Genomic DNA, 24485 nt, shown 5'->3' with positions numbered 1-24485 from the left:
TACTTATTGAAAAGCAGAATCAATGATATGATCCCACATACATAAATTTATTTCACTTATCTCTTGTTTTTATCTTGTTATCATTTTTTTTTTACCTAAATTGGGTTAAGGCCGGACCAGTGAGAGACCCGATCCGACCCGGAGTGGCTTCCACACGTGCCTATAAAACTTCATTTTCAATTGTAGGGGGTTTTGAAATCTAGGGTTTTATTGTCTTCGTCTTCTTCTTCTTCTTCGACTCACACACCATGACTGCTCAGACCCAAGAAGAGCTCTTGGCAGCTCATCTCGAAGAACAAAAGATTAATGTATGCTTTCTCTCTCTCTCTCTCATCTGCACTCTTTTTTTCATTTCTCTTTTTTTTTTTTGTCGGTGTTTTTCCTAATTGCTATGCCGGTAGAACAAATATTTCTTGGTTATATCCCTTTGATGGTCGTATTGGCGTCAATTGATTGAAGTTTTTCTTGTCTTTTCCTTGTAAATTTTTTTGTTGTTTTATTTTTATTTGTTTTTCTTCGTATTTTCCGACGTTTTCTGAGCTACCAAACGGAGATTTTAGGGGCTTGCGTAACAGATGTGAAACTAGAAAAGAATGGATAGGCAGTTCTGAATGTATGATTATGAGACTGTTATTTGTATGGTGGGGTTTTGCTGGAGCCCCCCCTGTGAGCATGTTTGTTTTGTCGATTAGGCCTCTTTCTTGGTTTTTAATTTTCTGGTTGGGAAATGTTGATAAATTGTGTTGTCAGTAAGCAGCGTCCCTCAAGTGTAAAGTATTTGGGTGCTCTATAAAAGGGAGTGTATGATTATTTGGGTGGATGAATGATCTTATTTGATTTGGACTCTTACAGGGTATTCATTTGATCTCGTAGGTATAGAATATGAGGCTTGCTTCCCATCCTTCCCTATTCCAAAATCACAGTAATAACCAGTTTAAAAGAAAACCATCATTTCTTTAGTCTCAGGCATTTAGTTAGTTTCATTTTTTATTTTATTTTATTGTTCCATTACTAAAACTTGAAAATAAATAAATAAATAAAACACACACACACACACATACAATCAAAGCAGACTCAGTTGAGTCTTTGCTACTCAGAAGAAGAGTGAGGAGCAGCTGAAGATGAGTTCATTGTTAGATAAATTATTCACAGGATTGTTTCTTTGTATGCTATATTTGACTTGTTGGTTAGATTTGGAAAAGCCAAGGATTTCAGAGTTCTTGGCCGAGAGAAGGTATTTATGGGTGAACATTTTAGGGGGCTGCTTTACACACCATGAGAGTTCTTTGGATTTCCGTTTATTGCATTTCTGATTACTTATGGCATGATACCTATTTTCAGCATTTCCTTTGATTTCTTCTTTCTTTTCTTTTAATGATTGGGCTAGTTTTGTTCCCTGTTGTATTTGGTTTTTCCTTTGTCAAAAATATAGTTATTAATAAAATATGTATTAATTTTTTTGGTTTGTGCTGCTTCAAAAAAATTCTAATGAATATGAAATCTAATTTTTGGGGATAAATCACTCTAGCCTGTTTTGAAATTATCTTGGGAAGGCTTGGGAATGTAGAAAATTTCTGCTTTTGGTTTATATATGTTCTAATTTGACATGTGATAAGCCCCAATTTAGTTTGTGAAAGTATGCAATTTATAGAATGAGGTCTAATATGCTAAATAATCTAAATATGCACATGGAAGGGAAGAGAAATTATGAAATTTGAACTTGTTGCATATGTTCCCTTGCACTTTTCGTAATTTACAGACTTCTTCGCCAATTCCTGCTGGTGAAGCTTTTATATATTTTTCCCTTTTGCTGATTGAGCAAGTAATAATTAAGTGCTCGTTTGGATAAACTTCCTATTTTTTGTTTTTAAAACCAGAAAATAGTAATAACTTTTATGTAAGATTGAAAAAGTATTGGTTTGAAAGACTATTTAAAAATTTTGAGGTATCAAAAAAATTTTACAAATTCAAATTCTAAATGTTGTGAAAGTGATTTTTAATGACATAAAGTAAATTTATACAAAAGATGTTCTATTTTTATATAGAAGTTTCTTATTTTAAAAACAAAAAACAATAATAATATCCAAAATGGGCACTAACTTGTCAGGAACAGGCTTTGAATGTGATGGGGCCAATGCTTTTTTCTATATTTCTATTGAAGTCTTTGTGCATGACATATGTTGCAGCCTGATGAGCCTGTGGTTGAGGATGAAGATGATGAAGATGATGATGATGATGATGATGATGATGACAAGGATGAGGATGACGCTGAAGGTGAGTGTGCTATTATAATGTGAATTGGGAAGAATTTTTCTTAATGTTCTTTGAGGTCCTTTTGCCTGAATTTGAATGCATATGCTATACATGAATGTTAATAATGAATTTGGTTGGATGGTTTTAAGGTGTAAGGAAATCCGAATCTGAGATTTTTGAGAGTGTGCATAGAATTTGAACTTTATACTTGAAGATGGGTGACATAATTCAAATTTGAATTTATATGGGCAAATCTAGAAGATGGGTGGAATGATTTATTTATTTATTTACCATTATTACTATTTGTTTGTATTAGGGTTGCAACTTGGGCGGGTTGAGTTGGGTTGATAGCCAACTCAAGACCAATCCGATCTCTAACCCAAGTTATTCAACTCACCCTCATTTTTTTTTAAGCTTGGATTAAGTTTGGGTTGGTTGGATAGATCAAGCTATATAATTTAAAATCTGTATAATATATATATATAAGTGAAAAAGTAAATGATATTATTATAATTTGATATTTTTCCTTAAAAATCCAAGAAAGAACATAAATAAAATGAATGTTATTAAATAGAAGAATATAATTATAAATATAATAAACTTATTAAACCAGTTCAGTTTAGACTCGGATTAACCAAACCCTGGCTTGAGCCCCCTCCCAAATTGAGTTCAAGTCGAAAAAAAACTTAATGCAAGCTCAATTTGAGTACTAAAAATGATTGTTTGTCCTAAATTACACCCATTGCTGTTATATTGGTGGGGGGTGTGCTTGTTGAAGCACTATTTATTTTAGAAAAATGAAGCTTCATCTGGTACCAAATTATTCAAATTACTGTACAATCTCTGGATTCTTATGAACAATGAGTAGAAAGTTGGGTATAATTCTTTGCTCTTCTAAGTTTTTGGATATGATGACGCTGAAGGACAAGATGATGGAAGTGGTAGGTCAAAGCAGAGCAGAAGTGAAAAGAAGTCTCGCAAGGCAATGTTGAAACTTGGAATGAAGACAATTCCAGGTGTCAGTCGTGTTACCATAAAAAAAAGCAAGAATGTAAGTTTCTCTTTGCCCACTGTTGATTACTTTTTATTTTTCATGTTGGGCCTATTGTCACCTCTTTAATATCAGGTTTCTTTCTATTTTACAATCTATTGAAAGCAGTTTACTATGGCTTTTATTATTCAGATTCTCTTTGTCATCTCGAAGCCAGATGTGTTCAAGAGCCCAACTTCAGACACATATGTAATATTTGGCGAGGCAAAGATTGAGGATTTGAGTTCACAACTGCAGACTCAGGCTGCAGAGCAGTTCAAGGCTCCCAATGTGCATCCTGCGGCTGCACAGCCAGAGACAGCTGCTGTGGTTCAGGATGATGAAGAGGTTGATGAGACTGGTGTGGAGCCCAAGGACATAGACTTGGTGATGACACAGGCTGGTGTTTCAAGATCTAAGGCTGTCAAGGCTCTCAAGGCTACTGATGGGGACATAGTTTCTGCAATCATGGAACTAACAAACTGAGACTCAATTTCGTATGGTTTGGTCTTGTTCAGATGAGCAGCAAACATTTTCTCTTCTATGTTTTTCCTTGGGAGGATTTTAGGTTGAAGTTTTGGTCCTTTTGGATGTTAAATTCATCTTTATTTTTCCTTCTGGTTTCTTTCAAACACTGTTTACATTTGCGCTTTTTTAGGATAATTATTGAAGTAGGCCAAGGCTGTTCCAGCAGCTTAAACGGGTGCAGAATACTAATTTAAGGAAATGATTGGAGTGGCTCGACCACAAATCTATTGATTCGTTAAACTTAGAGCCCATCGATTTTGGGAAAGGGTTTAGAGCACTTTCTAAATAATCGAGTTCACCCATTGCCATCAACCCAAATACACCGTTCTGCAAAAACAGAGTTTGACAAACCAGGCGCTACAAAACTTGGCCGACTCAGAACTGGTTACGCTAAAAACAGATAATATATTATAGCGTCAGTTAGACTTCCAACCTATGTACTCTATCCTCACCCACTGGCGCTACCCACTTATGAAGGTGACTTGGTCAATGAGGGCAACAACTCAAGGATTAAACCTGGAGTCAGACGATCCAAGTCCATTGCTCAGTCCAAACTGAACCCTAACCTGAGCTGTAGGTCACTTTAACTTTAGGTAGAACTCCAGATGGTTTTTTGGGGGTGGGGGGTTGTGGTTGAGGAGCTCAATCATAAACAGATACTTTCATGTGGATTAAAAACAGCTTTATGATGATGCACAAACATTTTGGCTATATTTGCTTTCTGGAAAATATTATAAAAAGAAAAAAAATATTAGAGAAATGATTTTACAACAAAAAATTAGTAAAGATAATCAAATATAATTAAATACATATATATATATTTAAATTATTTAATCTTTAGATGAGTTAAATAAGTAAAAAAAAATTGAAACACCATATAAAATAATTCATTACCTTCAAATTTTTTTTTTCTTTATATTTTCTTTCCCTGCACTTTTTTCAAAATTTCCAATAACCAAAAATAGCCTTCAGGAAACTGAAGATCTTGCACAAAAAAAAAAAGCAATTTGAGTCTACTCGTGCAACGCATTATTCGAGACAATTATATATAATCCACCACCAAAACTCATAATAGAGGGGGATGCGTAAAACCCATGGATATAAATAATCAAAGCAGTTAAATTTCTAGGTCTTTTTTCACCTCCATTCTATGGATACCCTCAAAACTCAACTCAACTTGGATCCATGAACATTCCAAACACAAATAAACGGCCAGGAAAATTTTTTTTTTTAAAAAAAAGAAAAAGGAAGAAGATGGGGGGAGGGGTTGGGGGGGTTAAGACTTGCCCATGTTGACTCTTTGAAATCCAATTAGCTAACCAAGTTGGGTCCCGCAGTTTCAGGTCCAACCATGCGTAGATCCAAAATCCAACAAGAAGAAAACAAGATAAATAGAAACACAGGCTTCTGCAGACCTTAAAAAAACCTTACAAGCTCTCATAGGCTCATGGCAACATCAGACCAACATCCATGAAGCATCTACGAAAAAGATGTAATTCACCAAAAAGAGGGTCATTTACATGAAAAGATCTAGGTTATAACACACAAAGACTTTCATTTACCTTCAAACAGATTCCAGTCTGCTAGGCTCCAAGGTCTGAAACCACTTACCTCCAAGCAATAGTTGGTTGGATTGGAGCCATTGACCGTAAAGTACGATCTCAGATACGGGAAGGGAAAAAAAAAAACGAAAAGAGGCAAACCATGTTCTAAACATGCTGACCTTAATCAAAAGGCCATCCATGATACCCCGTCTGTTGGTGAATATCTTCATGCACAGTTGCTGAGCTGCTTCCACCTGTTTCGTTGTGGTGAGAACTAGAGTTAGATGAGCGGAATGGCCACAAAAGCGACCATGCACTTCGTCTTCCCTGATTATCCCTACTGTTCTCCCTTCCATTGGAATTACTACTATAACTGCTACTTCTATTTCCACTGCTTGAGGTTTGATGACTATGACCACTCGATCCCTGAGGTGGCAATTCATGGCGGCAAACAGGACAAGAGTTGTGCTGAACCAGCCATGGGACAATACAATCTGAATGATATATATGATTACATGGCATTTTCCTTGCTTCGGAACCCAACTCAAATCTGTCTTTGCAAACTGGGCAATGAGAATCTGAGCGAAGATGCTTCTGTGTGATCTTAATTGTGGGCATTGCATCAATCGAAGATCTGGATGCTGGAGGAGGACCCCGTCTATCATTAACAGAAAGCTGCTCAAACAATTCTTCCAGTCCAGGACCTATAAAGTAGTCACCAACATTACCCCGTGTCGCACCAATTCCATGGGGTCCATTCCAAAGAACTTCAATTCCTCCAGTGTCAGATAACCTAAGAGGAATCTGACCCCCAAAAAACAATGATGGGAACCCCTGACCGTGTTCAGGAACAGAGCCCGATCTCCCTCTGATATCATGGTTTTGGTTTATCCCTGCCAATCTATGCCTCATAAAAGCTGAGAATGCTTCCATAATTCCGAACCTACGGTCACGATCTTCATCAGTGTCCAGTCCAAGGAAATCTATTGGACTAATACTCACCATATCATTCAGTTCTTGAATAAATCCTCCATTACAGTTGGGACAAACTGCATCTCGGCCTCGGAGTCGAACTGGCCGCCGGCATCTGTAACACCAATGAGTGTTCCCACCACTCGACATCTCTGCCTATTCCTCTCTCCCCACAAAATCTAGAAACCAAAAACCCAAATCTCGTTTCAAGGACTCCTCAGCCTTTAACAGTTATCTGAGCAAGACGAATAGTCAATTCATAAAGATACAACTCATGAGAAAATGTTGAAAATAATTACAGAAGACTTACATTTTGAGATGAAGTTAGATTGCAATTCCCCTTTTCTTAATTAAAAATAATAATAATAAAATAAAAATAAAAATAGAACATATGGATCTACAAATTGCTTTGTCAAATTTGAAATTCAAAACATAGAATAATATCTTTGCAAGAAAATAGTCAAATTCCTGATATTCATAGTTATAACAGCAGAAACAAGATCAATCACACACATTCACACAGATAGAGAAGAATGAAACATACATTTTGGGGTTCCCTTCATAATTATATGGATGGATATAGCACCCAGGAAAAGTTGCAATATAAAAGTGCAAATCAATCCCCGATATGCCAAAAAACTGATTATTTTCAGTGCTGTAGGCAAAATTTCATTTTTTAATTAAATATCAAATATCTCCCTTTACTACTTATTGGAAAAAGCAATCAGGTAATAATATTCTCCCTCAAAAATTCGCAAGCAGTTACCATTGGATTTAAAGTTTATTACCTACCGGAAAAAGGATATCAGGTATTAATATTCTTTTTTTTTTTTTTCAATCTCTTCTACACCTAGATATCCATTTTGCCCCATATTGGATGATCATCTGTTGTGTGTTCCTCAAAAAGAGCCACCCTCCCCCACGAAGAAATGCAAATTGTCATGCAGAGAACTCCAGATCTTTTAATCTCAGCATAGGCCGAAAATTAAGAGAGAGAGAGAGGGAGAACAGAAATACAAAAATTACAATTCCAATTTTTTCAACACGTAATTCTTTACACATTCATCCTCTACATGGGCTACTACAGGCAAAGACAGCCAAATTGCAAAAATATGAACCACAAACATCTCATAAAATCGTAAAGCTAGCATTTTACCACTGTTGAATTGTGGTAAAGTTCTAATTTTCTTCAATGGACCCACGATAGAAATATGGAATTCCACCTCCAAATGACATGTAAAAGCCAAACGCATCCATTTGATTCCCATCGATTTTCAACAGCAAATGATTCAAAAAACCTAAACAAGGCCATCCAATCCCAGAGATCACATTATTTTCGGCAAATTACAGATTCATCCCACAGCCCTAGCCACATAAGAAACCAGATCTACTTCACCATTTCATACCTCAACAAAAATATTAAAGAACACATACGACAAAAAACTCACATATTTAATCTCTCCTTTTTTCTAGATTTTCTCAGCAACCGAACAGAATTTCAGAGAGAATGAATCAGAAGTGATACAACACAAAAATAAATAAAATAATCAACGAAACACAAAAATGTGGTAAAATCAACAGAATTTATACATGAAACGAAACTACAACAACAACAACAGTAACAAAGTGAATGAAATCAGCCAAATGAATTGAGAAGGGACCTTGAGGAGATCAAGCGAGGAACGAGTGGATCCAGCGGCTCTGGTGAGGAGAGAGAAGGAGGGAGGGAGAGAGGAAAGGGAGAGCAGAAGAAGAAGACGCTGCCTAGAAAACCCTGGCTTTGAGTGGAAAATTGAGTTTTAAACATCGGAACAGGCCAGGCTGTCCTAAAATACACGTGGTGCGTACTGCGCCAACTATACCCTCCCTGCAGTTCGCCTCTTTACATGTATCTACCCTGCGTATGTGGAAAGGTAAAACCAAAAACCATACCCGCCCATAATAGAAAATTTTTTTCACCATGAGTTTCCTTTTATCATTATTATTATTATTATTATTATTATTATTTTATAGAAATTCAATAATAAATGAAAGGAATTCAGATGCCTAATTTCTAGAAGTTGTACCAATTTTATTTAAGCCCTTGTCTCTTTCACCATGAGGAGGGTGAGAGATGCCATAATTTGTTTTTAAGCTACATGGTCTGTTATTATCTTGCCACAAGTGCCAACCATCAAATCAATAATAATAATAATAATACCATATGATAAAATAATAAAATAAGATTAAAATATAAAATAATAAGAATTGATGTATGATACAAAGGACAGAGACTACAATACAAAACAGTACAACTTAAGTCATACACATGTCATCACCTTATTGGTGGTCTTCTGTCGGTAAATACCAACCTATCGATATTTTGACTTTTGCTCCTGGGAAGGCTTGAGCGTGAACAATTTTGCATTTTGTTCTTATACTATTCTCTATTTATAAAAGACCCCCGTCATTCAAAAGTGGCGTATGAGGCTGGTAAATGTTAGTAGTAAAGCTTAACATGATAAAAAGGAAGGCATTATTGAATGTAGCAAATATGGTGTGAAATAAATGATAAAAAGGCAGAAGCAATAATGGTGATGAGCATGTGCATCCTTGTCTTTTTGCTTCTTATTTGTAAAACCATGCTGTCTACTTGCCTTTTTGTCTACACTTGATAATGTTGCTTGGAGACCATCTACATACCCTCTACACCGGCGGATTCTCCTAATGACCTAACCAGAATCTCGAGTTGAAGCCCATGAATATATCTCTGGTTTTATCCAGCTACCTCTAACCAAACACCAACCCAACCCCCCTTTTTTCAAGCTTGCTGTGTCTAACCACTTCAACAAATCAACGAGTACTGTTGTTAATCCACCCATCATTCGTTCACCCTCCATTCCCCCCCCCCTATTGATGTGAAGTGGGTAAAGGTTGTTGCCCACACAAAGTTGAATTTACCCCCCGATGTTTAGAACATTTTATATTTTTATTTTTAAAAATAAAAAATAGAAAATGTTTCTAAACATCCGGGTTGTTTTAATGTTTGTTGATGAAAAATATGTTGTTACAATATTAAATGGATAAGAAGAAAAAAATATGAAGCAAAGATAAACCATGAAGTTCAATAACAAATTCCAAACTCAAAAGACCCTTGAAAAACTTTTGCCCTGCATAGAACTCTCTCTTTACTTTAGGTGGCATGGGTAGACTGCATGAGAAAAAAACAATATGACCGAACCAAAAGCTAGCAGGTTTAAGAACCGACATTTCAATGTAGCCACTCTTCTTTTGTATTCCACCATCAAAAGAATCACCAACCTTACATGCAGCTCTTTCCTGAGCTCTTCTCCCAAACTGGTTATACATACTTCCAAATGGTGCAGTAGCATTTCCATCTAGGCTGATTTCTCACTCAAAGGCTTTTACTTCCAACAAATGTGTTTACACCCAAGGCTCCAGATGATGGCAGTTTGGGAAATCATAACTTTTCTTAGATATCTCAGTGGGTTCTTTTACCCGACCTAAATTTGCCTACTGCTTTCTAAACAATACTTATCTAGACAAGGAGGAAAGTCTTTTAGCATTTGGGGAATGGCGTATTCCACTGGGGACTAAAACCCCTACTAGACATTATTGAAGGGCCATTTGCCCTAGAGGGAAATCTGAATTTAGGATGCAGAACTCAGAGGCTAAACCTGAAGACCGACGGAATGCACATGGAATGCTCCCAAGTCTTTATATCTCATCCCCAGATGAAACCACAAGTTAATCCGTTAAATACAACCCCAAAATACTTTACAATCATGGAACACCTACATGCCCTCTTAATCTAGAAAGACACAAATCTTACTGCTGTAGCAGGACTACCAATTTATTACTATTAGGGTAAAAGAACACATTCTAAGGAGAAGGCCCCCAAAATCATAGAATAGCTATCAAACTTTAAGGGTAAATACAACAGACTTCTTTAAAGGTTGCCCTACTTGTTTTTTCAGTTAAAAATAGTCAATTCGGTATACTCCCTTCTTTCTACATGTCAAAACCACTTACAATCCTGCCCCAGCTCACAGTGATATGCTGAAGAGATCTGATTTCAACATTGCAGAAATTGGGCTTATGAAGCCAAAAATGCATAGCCGCATCAACAAAAACCACTTTCACATTGGTTCAAGCTTCTTCTTAGAAAGTCACCCTATTAAGTTTCTCACTTGAACAGCCATCCAGTTCCTCAACGGTTCTGATTCTGGTAAAGAGTGAAATTCTTCCATGCATTGAAGAGCGTATTGTGCAGCTGACAATAGGGTAAACTATGGTATACTGTGCTTGGTCAAAGGGCAAACAATTCACACGGCTTGGATGAATGCTGCAGAATCAAAGATGCTAATGACTGCACATTTGCATAGTTGAGATTCTCAGTCAGCATCACCAAGTCCATCGCTTCCATCCCCTTTCTTGGATATAGGCGCATAATGAGACCCTGGTTTCTTTGATTGTGAAGCAATTTCAGCATTCTTTCGCAAGACAGCTCCAGGAGAGGGATATGGACGCTGCTGAAAGAGGGGACCCTGAAATCCACAGAAACAATAATGTTTTACTTTGAAGCATAGCATCCTCTTTATGGTCAGACAGTAAGCTTCAACTAAAAGGCAAAGATTAAAAAAACCACAGGCATGTGCATGCATGCATTATGTGTGTGTATATATTGGAGGATTAAGAGGAAACGTCATTTGACTCATGCCCATCTAATTATGATAAAAGCTTTTGTTATCTTTTATGTTAAAAGGTTCCCCTACATTTTCCTCTTTCTTCCTTGCTTGAACATCTTGCATTCCCATCTAATTGTGATGGTAGTTTTTGTTTACCTTTAATGTTCAAGGTTCTACATATTCCTTTTTCTTCCTTGCTTGAACATACTTCTTGTCCAGTAGTTCTTTTTTCTTCTTTAATATAAATTTCATTTTTTTTTACAGCCCAACAGAAAAATAGTAAGTGGACCATTGTTTGAAATAAAGAGAAGTTTGGAAGCATAAAATCATCTGCCATTGGATGGGCCCTACCAATGAGATTGTCCATGCCAAAACTCAAAACGACATTCACGCAGATGTCTTAACTGACCAATGGGTGTTGATCCTAGTCTTCTATGCTTGCAAAACATGTGCAAACTATTGGACAGATCACAACTCATAGCACACTATGGAAGTTCTAGTTTAAAATCATACTTGACAGCAGCAGACAAACAGTGTCTAACAGATATATTAACTGGCCCATAGTTTCTGGTCCTACACTTCAATGCTTGGAATATGTATGCACACACCCTATATGAAGTTTTAACCTTAATAATCTGTTAGACCATATGAATAAGCAGGGTCTATCAAATCGGCTAGCAAGAACAATTTATAACTTTGACCAATTTACAGTAGAGAAAAGGAACAAAAAAAATCTCTTTGCCAATTTGTTGGAACTTGAAGAACTCAAGCGACAAGTCAGTATCTTATTGCTTATTCCATTAAAATGATTTCATCAAACACACCCTTTTTCCATTTAAGAAAACAAATTAATACTAGAAAGCAGAACTTCTAGCTATTTTTCATTCTGCTCCACTGCAGATGTGAGGAAGAAGAGGTTCCACTCTACCAAAGTTCAGATTCTCACAGCTAACAAGTTTCTGGAGATTTTCCTATTGCTTTTGCTGATAGATATATTAAAGTACTTCTTCCTGGTTCCTATGCAAAACCAAATGCCTATATTCACTTCTGACCATGTCACCAATCAGGATGCAAAACATTGCCACTACAGTAGCCAGTATGAAAAAAAAAGACAAATAAACTTGCAATAGGAGTTCTTGGATCATTAGAAAAAAAAAAAAAAGGAAGCATGTTTTTTATAAATTTTGAAGTTCTCAACCAGAAGTTAAAAAATGTTCCTATGTTTCTGAAACACTTCCTGGGGAATATTCCAAGCATTTCCTAACTGTTCCTTAGAAACTTCTGGATTGTTTCCATATATTTTCTGAAAAGAAAATAAGCTGCCTATGTTTTCATCCCCATTAAAAATAAGATTTAAGTTGCAAGGCAACTTTAGTTTAGCTTATAGCATACGCAAGGAAAAGAAATTAAGCTATGTATAATCTGGTCTCTTGACATGTCTGCTACAAACAGGAAGAAGAGCAACGTATTTCAAGTCATTTCAAAGGAATAAACTCATAAAAATCAATTTATTTACCGTGGCTGTGGTATCGGCTGCCCGTGGCTGTACACCTTTCAGCCCTACAACCCTACAATCAGCATTACATAAAATCAATAGTGAACTACTAAAACCTTCCTCAATCTTATGTAGGCCAAAACGCAGTAACTGTGCAGTTCATATATAAATATATATAGACACACACATGCACATGCGCGCACGCGCACACACACACACACACAGTGCTAGTGCCAAAAAAAGTTAGTTGAGTGAGACATATGACATACCAGCCACCCCGGGGAGCATCTGAATAAGAGCTTGGATCCATGGGATCCAACTCATCATCCTCTGTGTAGGCCCGTTTCCTGCTGTCCCTTTTACTGCCTTTTCCTATTGGGGGTTTTAAGTTGGACCTGGAAACCCACAGAGAGACAAATCGGTTCAGAATGTACATATATATATTGGCAAAAGTGAAGCTCCAAGAAGGTTCCAGTTCACACACCATCTATTAGTTCAAAAGAAAAAGGATGCCTGAGGAGTTTCTCAACCTCAGCTTTTCCATTTATTAGTTGAGTGATAGAGTAAGGACTTGGGCAGTAGATTCAAGCAGTGAAGTTTCCTCCACTCTATTTTGATGGACTACTTAAACTTCTTCCATCTTTAAAAGCATGGTGGCAGTGAATATTCCTTTTCAAGAATATAAATGTGAGAAGTAACTATGGTGGCAAATTCTGGAGCCCCAACTGTGTCCTGCTCAGGGCTATAGGACTCCAAACAAGTACAATTCTTTGAAAAAAGTTATCTAGGAAACCTCAGGCCAAGTATTGGTAAGACCCAAAACAATGCATTTTTCTTGTTCTCTGCATCTTCTGGTAGTGAATACCATTAAAATCATGTATCACTGCCTTTTTGTCTTATCCAAACGAGGCTCAGGGAAAATATCAGTAACATATTTAAGGATAATAGTTACAATGTAATTAATTGGTCAGAGAAGGCATATAAAGTTCTTGGAAGTCTCCATCCTCAAAGACACTGTTGACATCTGAAGGATATTGCTTCAGTCAATTAATTACATGCTTGGAAGAAGCACATTCTCCAGACAAATTTTTAGCCCAATCGAATGAAGAGTGCTCACCCATGAGGTGCCCTTGGTAATTTGTTTTCTTTTCATATTGTCCCTCAGGGAATATATTCAACCTTAAGTCTTCAGTCAATTCCCATTTGTGGTGGTTCTGCTTTTGTTTTTTTGATCCACTTGGTTATTTGTTTATATTTTTCTCAAGGAAAATTCTCCTCTGCTCTTGAAATCTTTCCTTTCTTTAATAATATTCTTGTTTCTGACTAAAACAAAGGAATACTAATGAAGAAATTATCAAGAGTGCAGTCCTATAGTTTTAGAACTTCCAGCGAAGCAGAAGATCACTACCATCTTAATTTTGCCTGATCCCTTTGGAATGGAGATCCTTTCTTCCACATCCAAACCTCAAGAAGGGGAAGAGGTGGAAATTCAAGCAAGGTTATACTTGCAGATCAGGCATAGATGTAAAAATGATTGTTTCAAAAAAACTTTTAAGTGTATTTTAGGTTCTCAAAAAGCCAGCCATTTAAGCAAAATATATGCTTCAACAGAAGATAGGATACCTTTGCTTAGAAGGCTTTCTCTCTGAATCTCCTTTGATATTCACATTACTTCTGGATTGCTGCTGCAAACTGGATGCCAAGTATTGGCTTTGAGGAAGGTTGAGAACTCTGCGTTTGAAATAGCTATTAGATAAAATTTAAAAATTAAAATAGAAAAAACAAAACATACACAAGTACCAATATGCTTCAATAAAAAAAAGTTTAATTGAAATAAGATCAACCCATGAAAATGTTTTTTTTTTTTTTATCGAAATAAGATCAACCCATCAGAACACAATAGAAATTTGTGTTAGTACACCGCTTGCCCAACAATGATGCTCTTGGCCCTAGAGGATGTGACTAGGATTCTTGCGGTCAGACGTATTTTAGTGTGTCCTTTTCAGGCACTTTTAATGCATTTCATTCTTTTGCGTATCCAAAAAAATAAAAGAAGGATTTTTGAGGTCAGACCTGTACCAAGGAGTGATTATGTTATCATAACATTCTATAATTTTTGCTTTTCCAATCCTCTCGCACTCTGATGTAACCAACTCTCTCTTGTTTGATGATACTCTAGGTCCTTGGATATGTCACTAAGATTCTTAAGGTAAGACCTTTGTCAAAGGAGTGACTGTTATTACAAGATTTCCATTATTTTGCTATTCCAATCTCCCTGCAATCTGATAATCAATCATAAATCTTGAAACACCACAATTTAAAGATTTTTAACTGAATAAAGAAGCAAGTTGAGTTCTCTCTATGTTTAAATGGATTTGAAACCAAACTTGGAGGCAATCAGCTGGACTTATATTGCTAGCCCAGTAACCCATGCTCTTCTTTGAGCCTTCCACCATGTCTATAGTTCCTTATTCTTATTTCTTGGTTTCCCCCCTTTTTGACAGGTACCTATTTTCCTTTTACATGGAAATGAACCTAGTAGCCCCCTGATTAGCCACTTGAGACAGACCTCAAGGGCCTTGTTGATTCCTATTTCTGTGTTGCAATTTGCATCGGTTCATGCAGGCATGTTCAATCTATAAACAGACCAGCTCCAAATGCGCTCTAGTTGAAATCTAATTTTTTTCTTGTAAAATTGCATACATTTATAGAAAAAAGGGCATAGTAAAGAATTCCACTAAAAAGATTGCTTCTGGTGAAGAACAAGGCATCACTATACCGAGTGCAATGATTGCAGTAACCCCACATCTGCACAAGGCCTACTCCCCAACCACCACATCCCATGCATCTCTTGAGCATGGCTGACCGATCATCCTGATTCCCATTAACTGCATTGCTGAAAACCATGTTGCCAGAGTGTCCTGAGGCAACTTGCTGCACTGTATTAGGGACCTGCTGCACTGTATTAGGGGGCTCCCACTGTGATGCCTGGGTCTTTCTATTGTAGTAATATTTTTGACCTGTATAGGAAGCAAAAGAGTTTTAAGAAGTGGTTGAAAAGAAAGGTGTGGCAAAGAATTTGGTATATCGTAAGGTTAGCCCAAGGGTTCTCCTAATCAAGTTTTAATGATAACAAAACAAGGTTAAAGTTACTATTGGTTCAATCAAGTTAATTGTTACAAGTTTTCTTGAAAGTTAAAGAAAGTTCAAGCAACTCAAATAGAAGATTCTTGTCAATGGAGAGTTGAGCTTATTGAAGACTTAAGAAGACCTAGGAACCAATGTAAGGTTGTATTTTTTGGAGCACTTGAGTCATTAAAATTTTTTCATGCACTTAAGACTTTTAAAAATCATCCTCTCTTGATTATAAATTGATCATATCTTCATACAATTGGACAATATAATGTTTTTTTATCAAACCTTGTCCTTAATTCTTCCAAAATATGCTTTAAAGGGTCTATTTAAAGAAGCTTTTTCAAGGTTCCTGACCTTGATTCGGCCAAAATTGCTTCACTTATGGTGGAATCGGTTGAGGAAGGGTGGAACTGGTTGAGCCTAGGTCAAGATGCATTTTGTGCACCCTAAACCTCCGGTATAGCTTGCTTTAAGTGGTTGAGGCAGGAGCCTCGACCAATTGCTCAACTAGTTCAGGTCTACAACCCCAATTGTCACTTGCAAGTGCATTTAATGCACAACGACTAGACTGGTCAAATTAGTTGCTCGACCTATATATTGAGGTGTTTAAGAGTATTTATGCATAACAAAACCTTGAGTTTTAACTTGCTTACAATACTAGTCTCTCTCATTCAAAACTCATTCTAGTGCATTTATTCTCAAAACTTGCCAACCATAAGTGCACCTTCAAGTCAATCCTAGTTTCTATTGTATTGTGAGGATATTTTGCTTCACTAGGATTGAGAGTGTTCAGCTAACCATCCTTTCTTCTTGTGAGAAATGTTTTCATGTGAAGTCGATCACTTGAGGTATTTGTGAAGGTCCATTGGAACCTTGAAGTTTAGTGGAATCCTCACTCGGTTAGAAGCTTGAGGAGAGTATGTATAGATGTACTATCAAACCACAATAAATAGAGTTTGCAATTCTCTTTTCTCAACTCACTTTACATTTGTGCCTAATTTAACAAGATCATACACAAAACAGTTGTGGCCCTCAAGGAGCAAGGTCATTTATTGCCAAGATTTAGATGTGTTCTCCATGTTCATATCAACTATAGACACTTCAAGCACCAAGTGACAAAAAAAATAATCTTTTAAAAAACATGAAATTTAAGATAAAAGTAGTTCATGACAATCATGTAAACAATGATAGGTCTTTTTGGTCATAGCATACTATCAACATAACTTTTAACTTTCCCAATCCCATCTTGCTGAACCTATTAGTCTACTGGCCAAAAGTGAAGACCTTTGCTTGAGTTTTGACCAAGGAATCTTAGGGTTATTAGTTAACTTTTTACATCTTGCATAAACAGTTCAGCTCATGGTTTTTCTTTGACTGTATTCAGGTACATTCTGTACATCTATTCCACTTTCAGTAAATCAAATAGTTATCTTGACCAGGAAAAAAAAATAATAAAGAGAAGGAACATCCTGTTTTCTAGTTCCTGTGGCTTTTCAAATACATTTGTTGTGACATTGACAAAACATCCCATAGACCCTGATAAACCTTTGAGTTGAACTGTACTTTCTACATCAACTATTGTCATTATTATCTCAGACAAATGTAACACTTCATTGGAGTCCTTACTCAAAAGAAGATAAGAAAATACACAAGAACCTTGCCCATTTTCTTTAGTTTGTCTTTCAGAGGAAGTGGGGAAAAAGGAAGGGAGAGGATGAATCCAACCCAATCCCTATTGTAAGGCATTATACCTTGAACAGAGATACTATGGTCAAATTTCTGTATAGTATCTCGCTCCAAATCATCCCACTTTGAAGGAGAAAATACATGTACAACTTCCAATTTTCTCTTCACATCAACCCATTGTGGACGGAAAAGTCACAGTGGAATACATTTGTCATGATATTAACGAACAATCCCATGACCCTGATGAACCAAGCTGAATTGTTAGTTTCCACACCAAGTATTGCCTACCGTGGTCTTTGATAAATCTAACACTGCTCGATCATTACTAAAAAGAGGAAGAGAAGGAACAACATGAAAATTTTCCCATTTTCTTCAGTTTGCCTACGAGAAAGTGGACAAAAGTAAGAGAAAGGAAGGGCGCCACCCCAACCCTATTGTAAAGCTGTTATACCTTGAACAGAAACATCATACTCAAATTCATGTACAAGTTCCCTCTCCAAAATCACCCCATTTTGGAGGAAACACAACTTCCTGTTCAAATTTTCTCTTCGAATTAACACACTTTGGAAGGAAAAGTGCCACTAGGCTTCCAATGGACTTCTTTTTTCCTCTAATGACCATGTTTCTTCTCTTCTCTATCTTCCATAGAAAATTAAATGGTGGAAACCAGAAGATCTTCTTTTCCCTCTTACAGAGGTACTATAAACAGGATATCCATAATGATTGGTGAAACTTGGATTATTTATTTTTCACCATTCACTTTAACTTCATCAAATTGTTTTATTTGTGTTTGAAAGAACGCCCATCCCCTTCAACAGTTACAACCTTGTGTGTCAAAAATAAGGAATTTTCCCTCTGGGTTTTCTCATCCATTGTCCTAAATAATTATCCGTACTTTATTATTAAAAAGAAACCTGAGATGTGCTTCATGGATATGCAAAATGGTTTTCCTTTCATATGTACTGTCAATTGCTGCCCCCTCATCATTAAATATCATCCCTCTCTAGACCCCCTCTCTCCACCACATCCTCACATTCTTGCAAGTTTAAAATTTAAAAATAGAAGCCAACAAAAAAATTTAAATAAGAGTACTTGTCATATGCATTTAGACTGAGATTTCCCAAGCAGTTTATGTGTGCCTTACACTAATTTCTATGATAACACAACCTTCTTATTTAAAAATAATTTTGGGGAACAACTATTCATTTTTGTTTTTTAATTGAATAATATTATATTGCAATCAGTCACTAATAGAAAACCATTGAGAAGCTTGACAAACAGTATGTCCTATTTCACCAAAAGATGATAACGGGATAAAAATTGAACTAATCAATAATATGTAACCTCTTTGGATCTAATAAAGCATGCTTAAGACACATTGTAACAACACTCTCCAATAATTCGCTTGATGTTTCAACAAAAAATGCAATTTTTGTGTTTCATGTTTTATAAGAAACAAGAAATGGCAAGGTGTCCAACTTTGGAAAGTAAATTTGAAAAATAAAAATAAACAAATAAAAGGCTGCAAAACCATTGAACTGCAAGCCCAAAACCATATCCAAGCAGGTAAATGTATCCTCCAAAGTGCTCACACATAATCCTTCAAAGACAAAGAATTGTTGGACCAAAGGCTGAGGGTTCTCTTTTTCAGATCCCTTGTAGAGTGATCCAAACAGTTGCTGGATTTGGAGATCCCCTCTCATCTGAATTTTCTGAAGTCTCTTTATTGTGGCTAGTCTTACTCTTTTCTAGGCTTCTTCTTTCTTTTCTGGTGCTTGGGTTGTTTTTTTGTGTATACTGCTTGTATGCATTGGGTACGCCCCCATTTTTTTTGCACTTCTTAATACAATCTTTTGTCTATCAAAAAAATAAAAATAATTGTTCCTCTTTGAGCCAAGAAATTAGCCTCACTATGCCTCATTTATGCACTCAATCCATATTGATGTTCAAAGAGGCTATCCCATCCATAATCTTCCTAGTGATATGATCATATATCTAGCATGCTCCCTTTCTACATTCAAGCCCAAACAGTAACTGAGAAATCACCATCCAGTTTGAGGTGCATCAAACAAAGGGAGGCTGTTTCTTCTGATTCTCACACATATATAAATTTCTTTTATGTTCTGTTGTCCATTTATTCAATTTTATTGAAAAAATCATAAGAAAGATAGAGATATATATGGTTTACCCGTTGTTACATCTAATGCCTCCTCCCAATCTTCTGGAAGAGATAAAGGAGATGGAGGTTGTGAACTAAAAGAAGTCTCAACAGGCCTTTCCCATTGACTCATCCCAGTGTTTTCATTGTAATAATATGAAGCACCACTTGCAGGGTCCTTTGTCTCCACCTACATGATGCATCACAGAATTTAAAGACAGCATGAAATACATTCAAGTAAATAATAAAAATAAAAGTTTTCTAAAAGGGTTACAACTTTTATTTATTTTACTTGTCTCTTTGTATAACATGAAACCCACTAGCCCCACTTTGTAGGGAAAAAGACAGATTCATTAATCCTCCACCAATAGCTTTGTATCAAGTCATGTCTTAAATGTATATTTCTTTCTTAAGCATTCAATTAACCAAAATGTAAAATAAAAATAAGAAATATATCTTCAATCAAATACAATTAGAAAAAACTGGCAAACTTAATTGCTGACCAAAAATTCAACAAAATCCAGTTTCTTGCATGAATATACAGAAAGATGCTGACAAGATCATCATTAATTTTGAGTGACAATTGGAAACCTTGAGAAATTCAAATAAAGCAGAAACAAACATCATAGCTACATGTGTTAAGACATAAGAGTCCATCAGTCATCCAAGATGCCTAATTCCATCCACATAGTTCCACACATAAGATCTGTTGGCTATTCCGGTCAAATACAAATTAAGGGCTAGTCTGTTTCAGCCGTAGCTTCTAATGAAGTGCTTCTCCAAAAGGATTTGAGTAAGGAAGAGGTTGCTATATAAAATATCTAACAGATTTCAAATTTTTAAATCCCTTCCTGAGAACTCTCCTACAAAAGAATGTCAACCCTAACTTTACTAAAAAAACTTTTAGACACAAAACCTCTTCTATTTTCAAATGCTTCAGTGTCACAACCAAACACTCCATTAAAGGGTTTTTTAAAAATCCAAAACAGATCTCAGGTGATTAAAAAAGTGCACCAATAAGGCCCTGAAATAAAAGTAGGAAGACATATATAACAACTAAAACTCACCCATCCAGTAGGAAGCTTCGCCGGTGCAGTGGTTTGAGTTGACTGAGCTTCCAACTTCTGAAATTCAAAGTTACAAGTCATTAAAGAAGATTTCTTGCAGAAGCAAACAAAAAGATGCAATCAAATGGCACAAGTTACACAGTGAACAGAGATTTTGACAACTAGAAGGCGTAAATTAGGTTCAATTGTAGGAAGTTGACAGATTTTAGAAGCTATAAATAGCTTAGCTGATTAGAATATGCTACTTCTAACCATGGCCTTAAATGTGTTGATGTGAGGATCCCCTTTTGCTGTGTCATCCTTAAGAATGCCCCTTGCCCTCAACTTCTGCTTGAGATACTCGGGCAACTCTTTAGACTCAGATTTCTCCTCAGATTCTCTATTAATCTCAGGACTTTTATGGCCTTCATTACCTCCAATTCCAAATTTTTCTGAAGAATTGAAATATAAAACATATTATCTCATCTCAGAAAATACCAAAAGAGAAAAGAACCAATATGTATTCCTCAGGCTTACTGGGCATAGCAATGTTGGACCTCGAAGCACCATAATAAGCACCTCCACCCGGTACACCATACCCATTTCCAATTTCTATGTTACCTGACAGAAAGCAAAGAATTCATTGAAAGTAATTTAGAACAAGTAAATGGAAGAGACGTGCTTCAGGAGAGGAAGCAAGGGGGAAAAGGGGAAGTTTAAAAAATGGGGGAATTATAACATAAACACCATTTCAGAAATCACAACTAGTGAGGATAGAAATGCCTCCTAAATCCCTTGAGCATTGTGGCACCTCCTTTTGGCTAGGAAATCCACTTCTCCACTCACAGATCTCAGACCCCATGTGGTGGTGACCTCCATCAACAGAGGCAATAAGCAACAGATTCACAACCACTCCCACAAGGTGAGAGACCATCCAACATGACTTAAGATGTTTTATGCTCATTCCCTCTCCCACCTCTTTTTGGCTGGTGGTGACTGCCACAATTTGGGGTTAAGAAATAATGGCATCTATTTTGGGAATAAGGCCATCCAACAAAGGCAATCACCCCACAAGTCGTTAAGCGTTGTGGCTACTCTTTAAGTCAACAGCTTAAGCATAATCACCACCTATTTATAATTTATTTAATAATAGTGGAGTAGTCATCTGTCCCCCTCCCTTATCAACATGGAATGCCCCAAAAGATTGGCTTCCTTAAGAGTTAAAATCTTCTTAAGGATCAAGAACCTTAGCTCTAATAGAATTTATTATTCCCAAAATATGTGGGCATTTGGTAAAACTTAATATGTAATATGAAAATAACTAAAGATAATTTTAAGTTAGATAATACTTAAGTTATTGACTTAAAACATATCACTTAATTCTTACTCTTAAGTATTAAGATTGTTTGTTAAAACTAATTTAAAAGTTTTTCTAAACAATTAAATTGATATATATACTGTTATTGATATTTCTTTTTTATAGGTAAATTTGTTGTCCCCATTGGGGCTTGAACTTGAAACCTCCCACAAACCCTCCCCATCCCTTTACCACTTAAGCCAAGCCTCAAGGGCTATTCACCATTATTGATATTAAAGACAGGATTTATGAAAGAAAAACAAGGGAAAAGAAACATGGGTTATTAAGGCAAAGGATATCTAGGGTTAAGGAAAAGTTAATTATTTTGACTTATCACTTTAAATTATTTTTAACTTTAAGTTGTAATATTAATATGAAAAAGGTGTTGTTAATTTTTTGACTGAAGTCTTAAAGCAACTTGCTTTAAGACTTTAGCCATTTTTAGAATTGTTTATTTTTTAACTTACACTTTTTCTGGCTTAAGCCATTTTCTAACTTAAGACAAGCAACTTTCTTTCACCACATAACTACTCTCGGTTATAATTTTCTGAAACTCCACACTTTCTTTCAACCCATATGCTCCAAATCAAAGCAAGAACAATGAAAAACATACCACTTTGGCTCTCCCTGGTCTACAGAAACCTAAAACTGATGGTCAGTACATGAAATGGCAAAAGAAGGAACCCAACTTGAAGCTGCTTCTAAAAATATTATATGCCACAATGCTAACGTATAAAGGCAAAGCGAAAACAGATGGTTTATAGTCCTGCTGCTTCTCTTATATACGACAAAAATATCCTAGGAGGGACTTCTGTCAAGATGCAAGCTTGAAGCATGTCAATCATATTAACTCTATTTTACTCCCTGTGTACTTTGCGGCGTTTGCCTTTGCTAATATATGTGTGTTTACTTATCAAAAAAAAAAAGTACCAACCAAGCCATTTTTTACACATAGCAATGTGATAAGGATTTTTGTGAGAACATACAAATCAAGAGAACAACAGTTGGCCAGAAACACATAGAAAATATTTTTGATAGGTAGAAACACAAAGAAAATATAATCCAAGGAATCTGTGTTGTGAAAGAAATGAGAATCAACCTTCCTCACGAAGTGTAGACTTTCCACGTTTTAAGGCCATTTCTGCACGATGTTCTGTGGTCATCTTTAGCAAATGCTCCTATGAAAAATATCATGAGCTGAATAAGCGCAAGGGAAACATTAAAAGAAAAGTTGAAACCATAAACAACATAAATCGAATATACAATTCAAGGAGATACACCAATATACACACCTTTAGAGCATTAGGGTCATGGCGTCTGCCCGATAGAATGTCTGTGTTATCCATAGAAGGCTCACTTTCACCTTTGGCTTGCCTAAAACCACCAAAAAAAAAAAACATTTAGATCAATGCCATCACCTTTTTCACCTCCCAATTCAAGAACCAAATTAAAAGATGAAACTTGAAACTAACCTTTGACTATGTATAATTCTTTGAGTGGCAATTTCCTGAAATTCGCAAATAAATACCATTTAATAACACGAGAATCCAATTGGGCAACTAGAAACCCACCAACTTCAGACCACAAACCTGTTCTCTCAGCACGGCATCGCAAGCGGCAGTTTCGATGTCGCCCATACTACGATCATTTCCAGAAACACGGTTATCCCAACCGAAACTAGCGGATGTTTCTTGGGGTATTTGGTCGTAGTGGTGCATGGGCACTGCCTCGGCCGTTCCAGTTTGATTCAGAGATCGGAGCCCAATGCCATCGGCTGCTGTTTGATGCCCACCGTGGAGAAGTTGGGAACCGTTGCTTTCAGGATGGGATTGCATCGTGCTATGTAATAGGGCACCGGGCTGAGGCTGCTGAGCAAAGCTCATACTACTACTTTGAAAGCCGTAAGGGTTTTGGAGGGAATGGTGAATTGACGGAACTGAAGAAGAGGGAAGTGAACGATCGCCGGAGTCCTCCAAGGAACAATTTCATAGCCCAATCCCCCCAACCTAGGGCTTCTGTCTTCGGATTTTTTTTTTTTTCCCCTTCGTATCTGAAACAGAGAACGGAGAATCGGGTCCCATCATCAAGCGGGGCCCACTAGATCATTTTGGTCTGATGGAAAAACGGTGAAACTCAAAACGCGGCGTTTTGATGTGGGAGAGCGATAACATAGGGGGTTAGGACTGAGGTTCTTTCAAATCAAATTTTAAGGTATAGTCTCTAATACAGTGGTGAAATAATAAAGCGTTGCTTGGTAATTGTTTCCGAAAACCATTTTTTTTTTAAATTATTACAATATTTTATAAAATAAAAATTTATTTGAAAATTTAAAACATTTTTAAAATTTTTAAAATAAATTTTATATTTTATATTTTATTTTTAATCATTATAGATATTTGTATAATTATTTTTTAAAATATTTATCAAAAAATAAATGAAAATAATATGAAATAATTAAAAATTGTTAATAATAAAAACAGAAAATAGAAAATAATTTTTTTATTATTAAATATGTTTTTCTTTTTCTTTTTCTTTTTTTTTTTTTAAATTTACAGAATAAAAAACCATTTTAAAAAATATTACCAAATAGGCC

General features: G+C 36.1%; 3 protein-coding genes across 5 annotated transcripts; 1 reads left to right on the top strand and 2 right to left on the bottom strand.

The window, feature by feature from the left end:
- The first annotated feature begins 184 nt into the window (after window positions 1–184).
- On the top strand, window positions 185–4034 carry LOC117920188 (nascent polypeptide-associated complex subunit alpha-like protein 1). Of its 2 annotated transcripts, none has more exons than XM_034837575.1 (4): window positions 185–308; window positions 2187–2261; window positions 3164–3304; window positions 3437–4034. In XM_034837575.1, exons 1-4 carry the CDS (start codon window positions 249–251, stop codon window positions 3767–3769), a joined length of 609 nt encoding a protein of 202 aa, XP_034693466.1. In that variant the 5' UTR covers window positions 185–248; the 3' UTR covers window positions 3770–4034. The 2 variants fall into 2 exon arrangements, with proteins under 2 accessions (XP_034693466.1, XP_034693465.1); XM_034837574.1 differs by having other exon boundaries at window positions 2187–2274; window positions 3177–3304.
- A 1146-nt stretch (window positions 4035–5180) lies between these two features.
- On the bottom strand, window positions 5181–8111 carry LOC117920187 (probable E3 ubiquitin-protein ligase RHC1A). 2 transcript variants are annotated; one of them, XM_034837572.1, is made up of 2 exons: window positions 7989–8111; window positions 5181–6562 (listed from the first exon to the last, which is right to left on the bottom strand). In XM_034837572.1, the coding sequence occupies exon 2, from the start codon at window positions 6475–6477 to the stop codon at window positions 5536–5538; it is 942 nt and encodes a 313-aa protein (XP_034693463.1). In that variant the 5' UTR covers window positions 6478–6562; window positions 7989–8111; the 3' UTR covers window positions 5181–5535. The 2 variants fall into 2 exon arrangements, with proteins under 2 accessions (XP_034693463.1, XP_034693464.1); XM_034837573.1 differs by lacking the exon at window positions 7989–8111 and adding an exon at window positions 7484–7692.
- A 1466-nt stretch (window positions 8112–9577) lies between these two features.
- Window positions 9578–23924, bottom strand: LOC117920877. The gene is made up of 13 exons (XM_034838549.1): window positions 23482–23924; window positions 23365–23399; window positions 23185–23266; window positions 22992–23070; window positions 21073–21156; window positions 20809–20987; window positions 20557–20613; window positions 19520–19679; window positions 15290–15530; window positions 14134–14241; window positions 12780–12905; window positions 12532–12583; window positions 9578–10874 (listed from the first exon to the last, which is right to left on the bottom strand). Exons 1-13 carry the CDS (start codon window positions 23773–23775, stop codon window positions 10722–10724), a joined length of 1650 nt encoding a protein of 549 aa, XP_034694440.1. The 5' UTR covers window positions 23776–23924; the 3' UTR covers window positions 9578–10721.
- Window positions 23925–24485: the final 561 nt, after the last annotated feature.

This window comes from Vitis riparia, chromosome 8, assembly GCF_004353265.1.
Source record: "Vitis riparia cultivar Riparia Gloire de Montpellier isolate 1030 chromosome 8, EGFV_Vit.rip_1.0, whole genome shotgun sequence".
NCBI classification, from domain to species: Eukaryota; Viridiplantae; Streptophyta; class Magnoliopsida; order Vitales; family Vitaceae; genus Vitis; species Vitis riparia.
The sequence above is the reverse complement of the archived record's forward strand: the minus strand, read 5'-3'. Positions and strand labels throughout refer to the sequence as shown.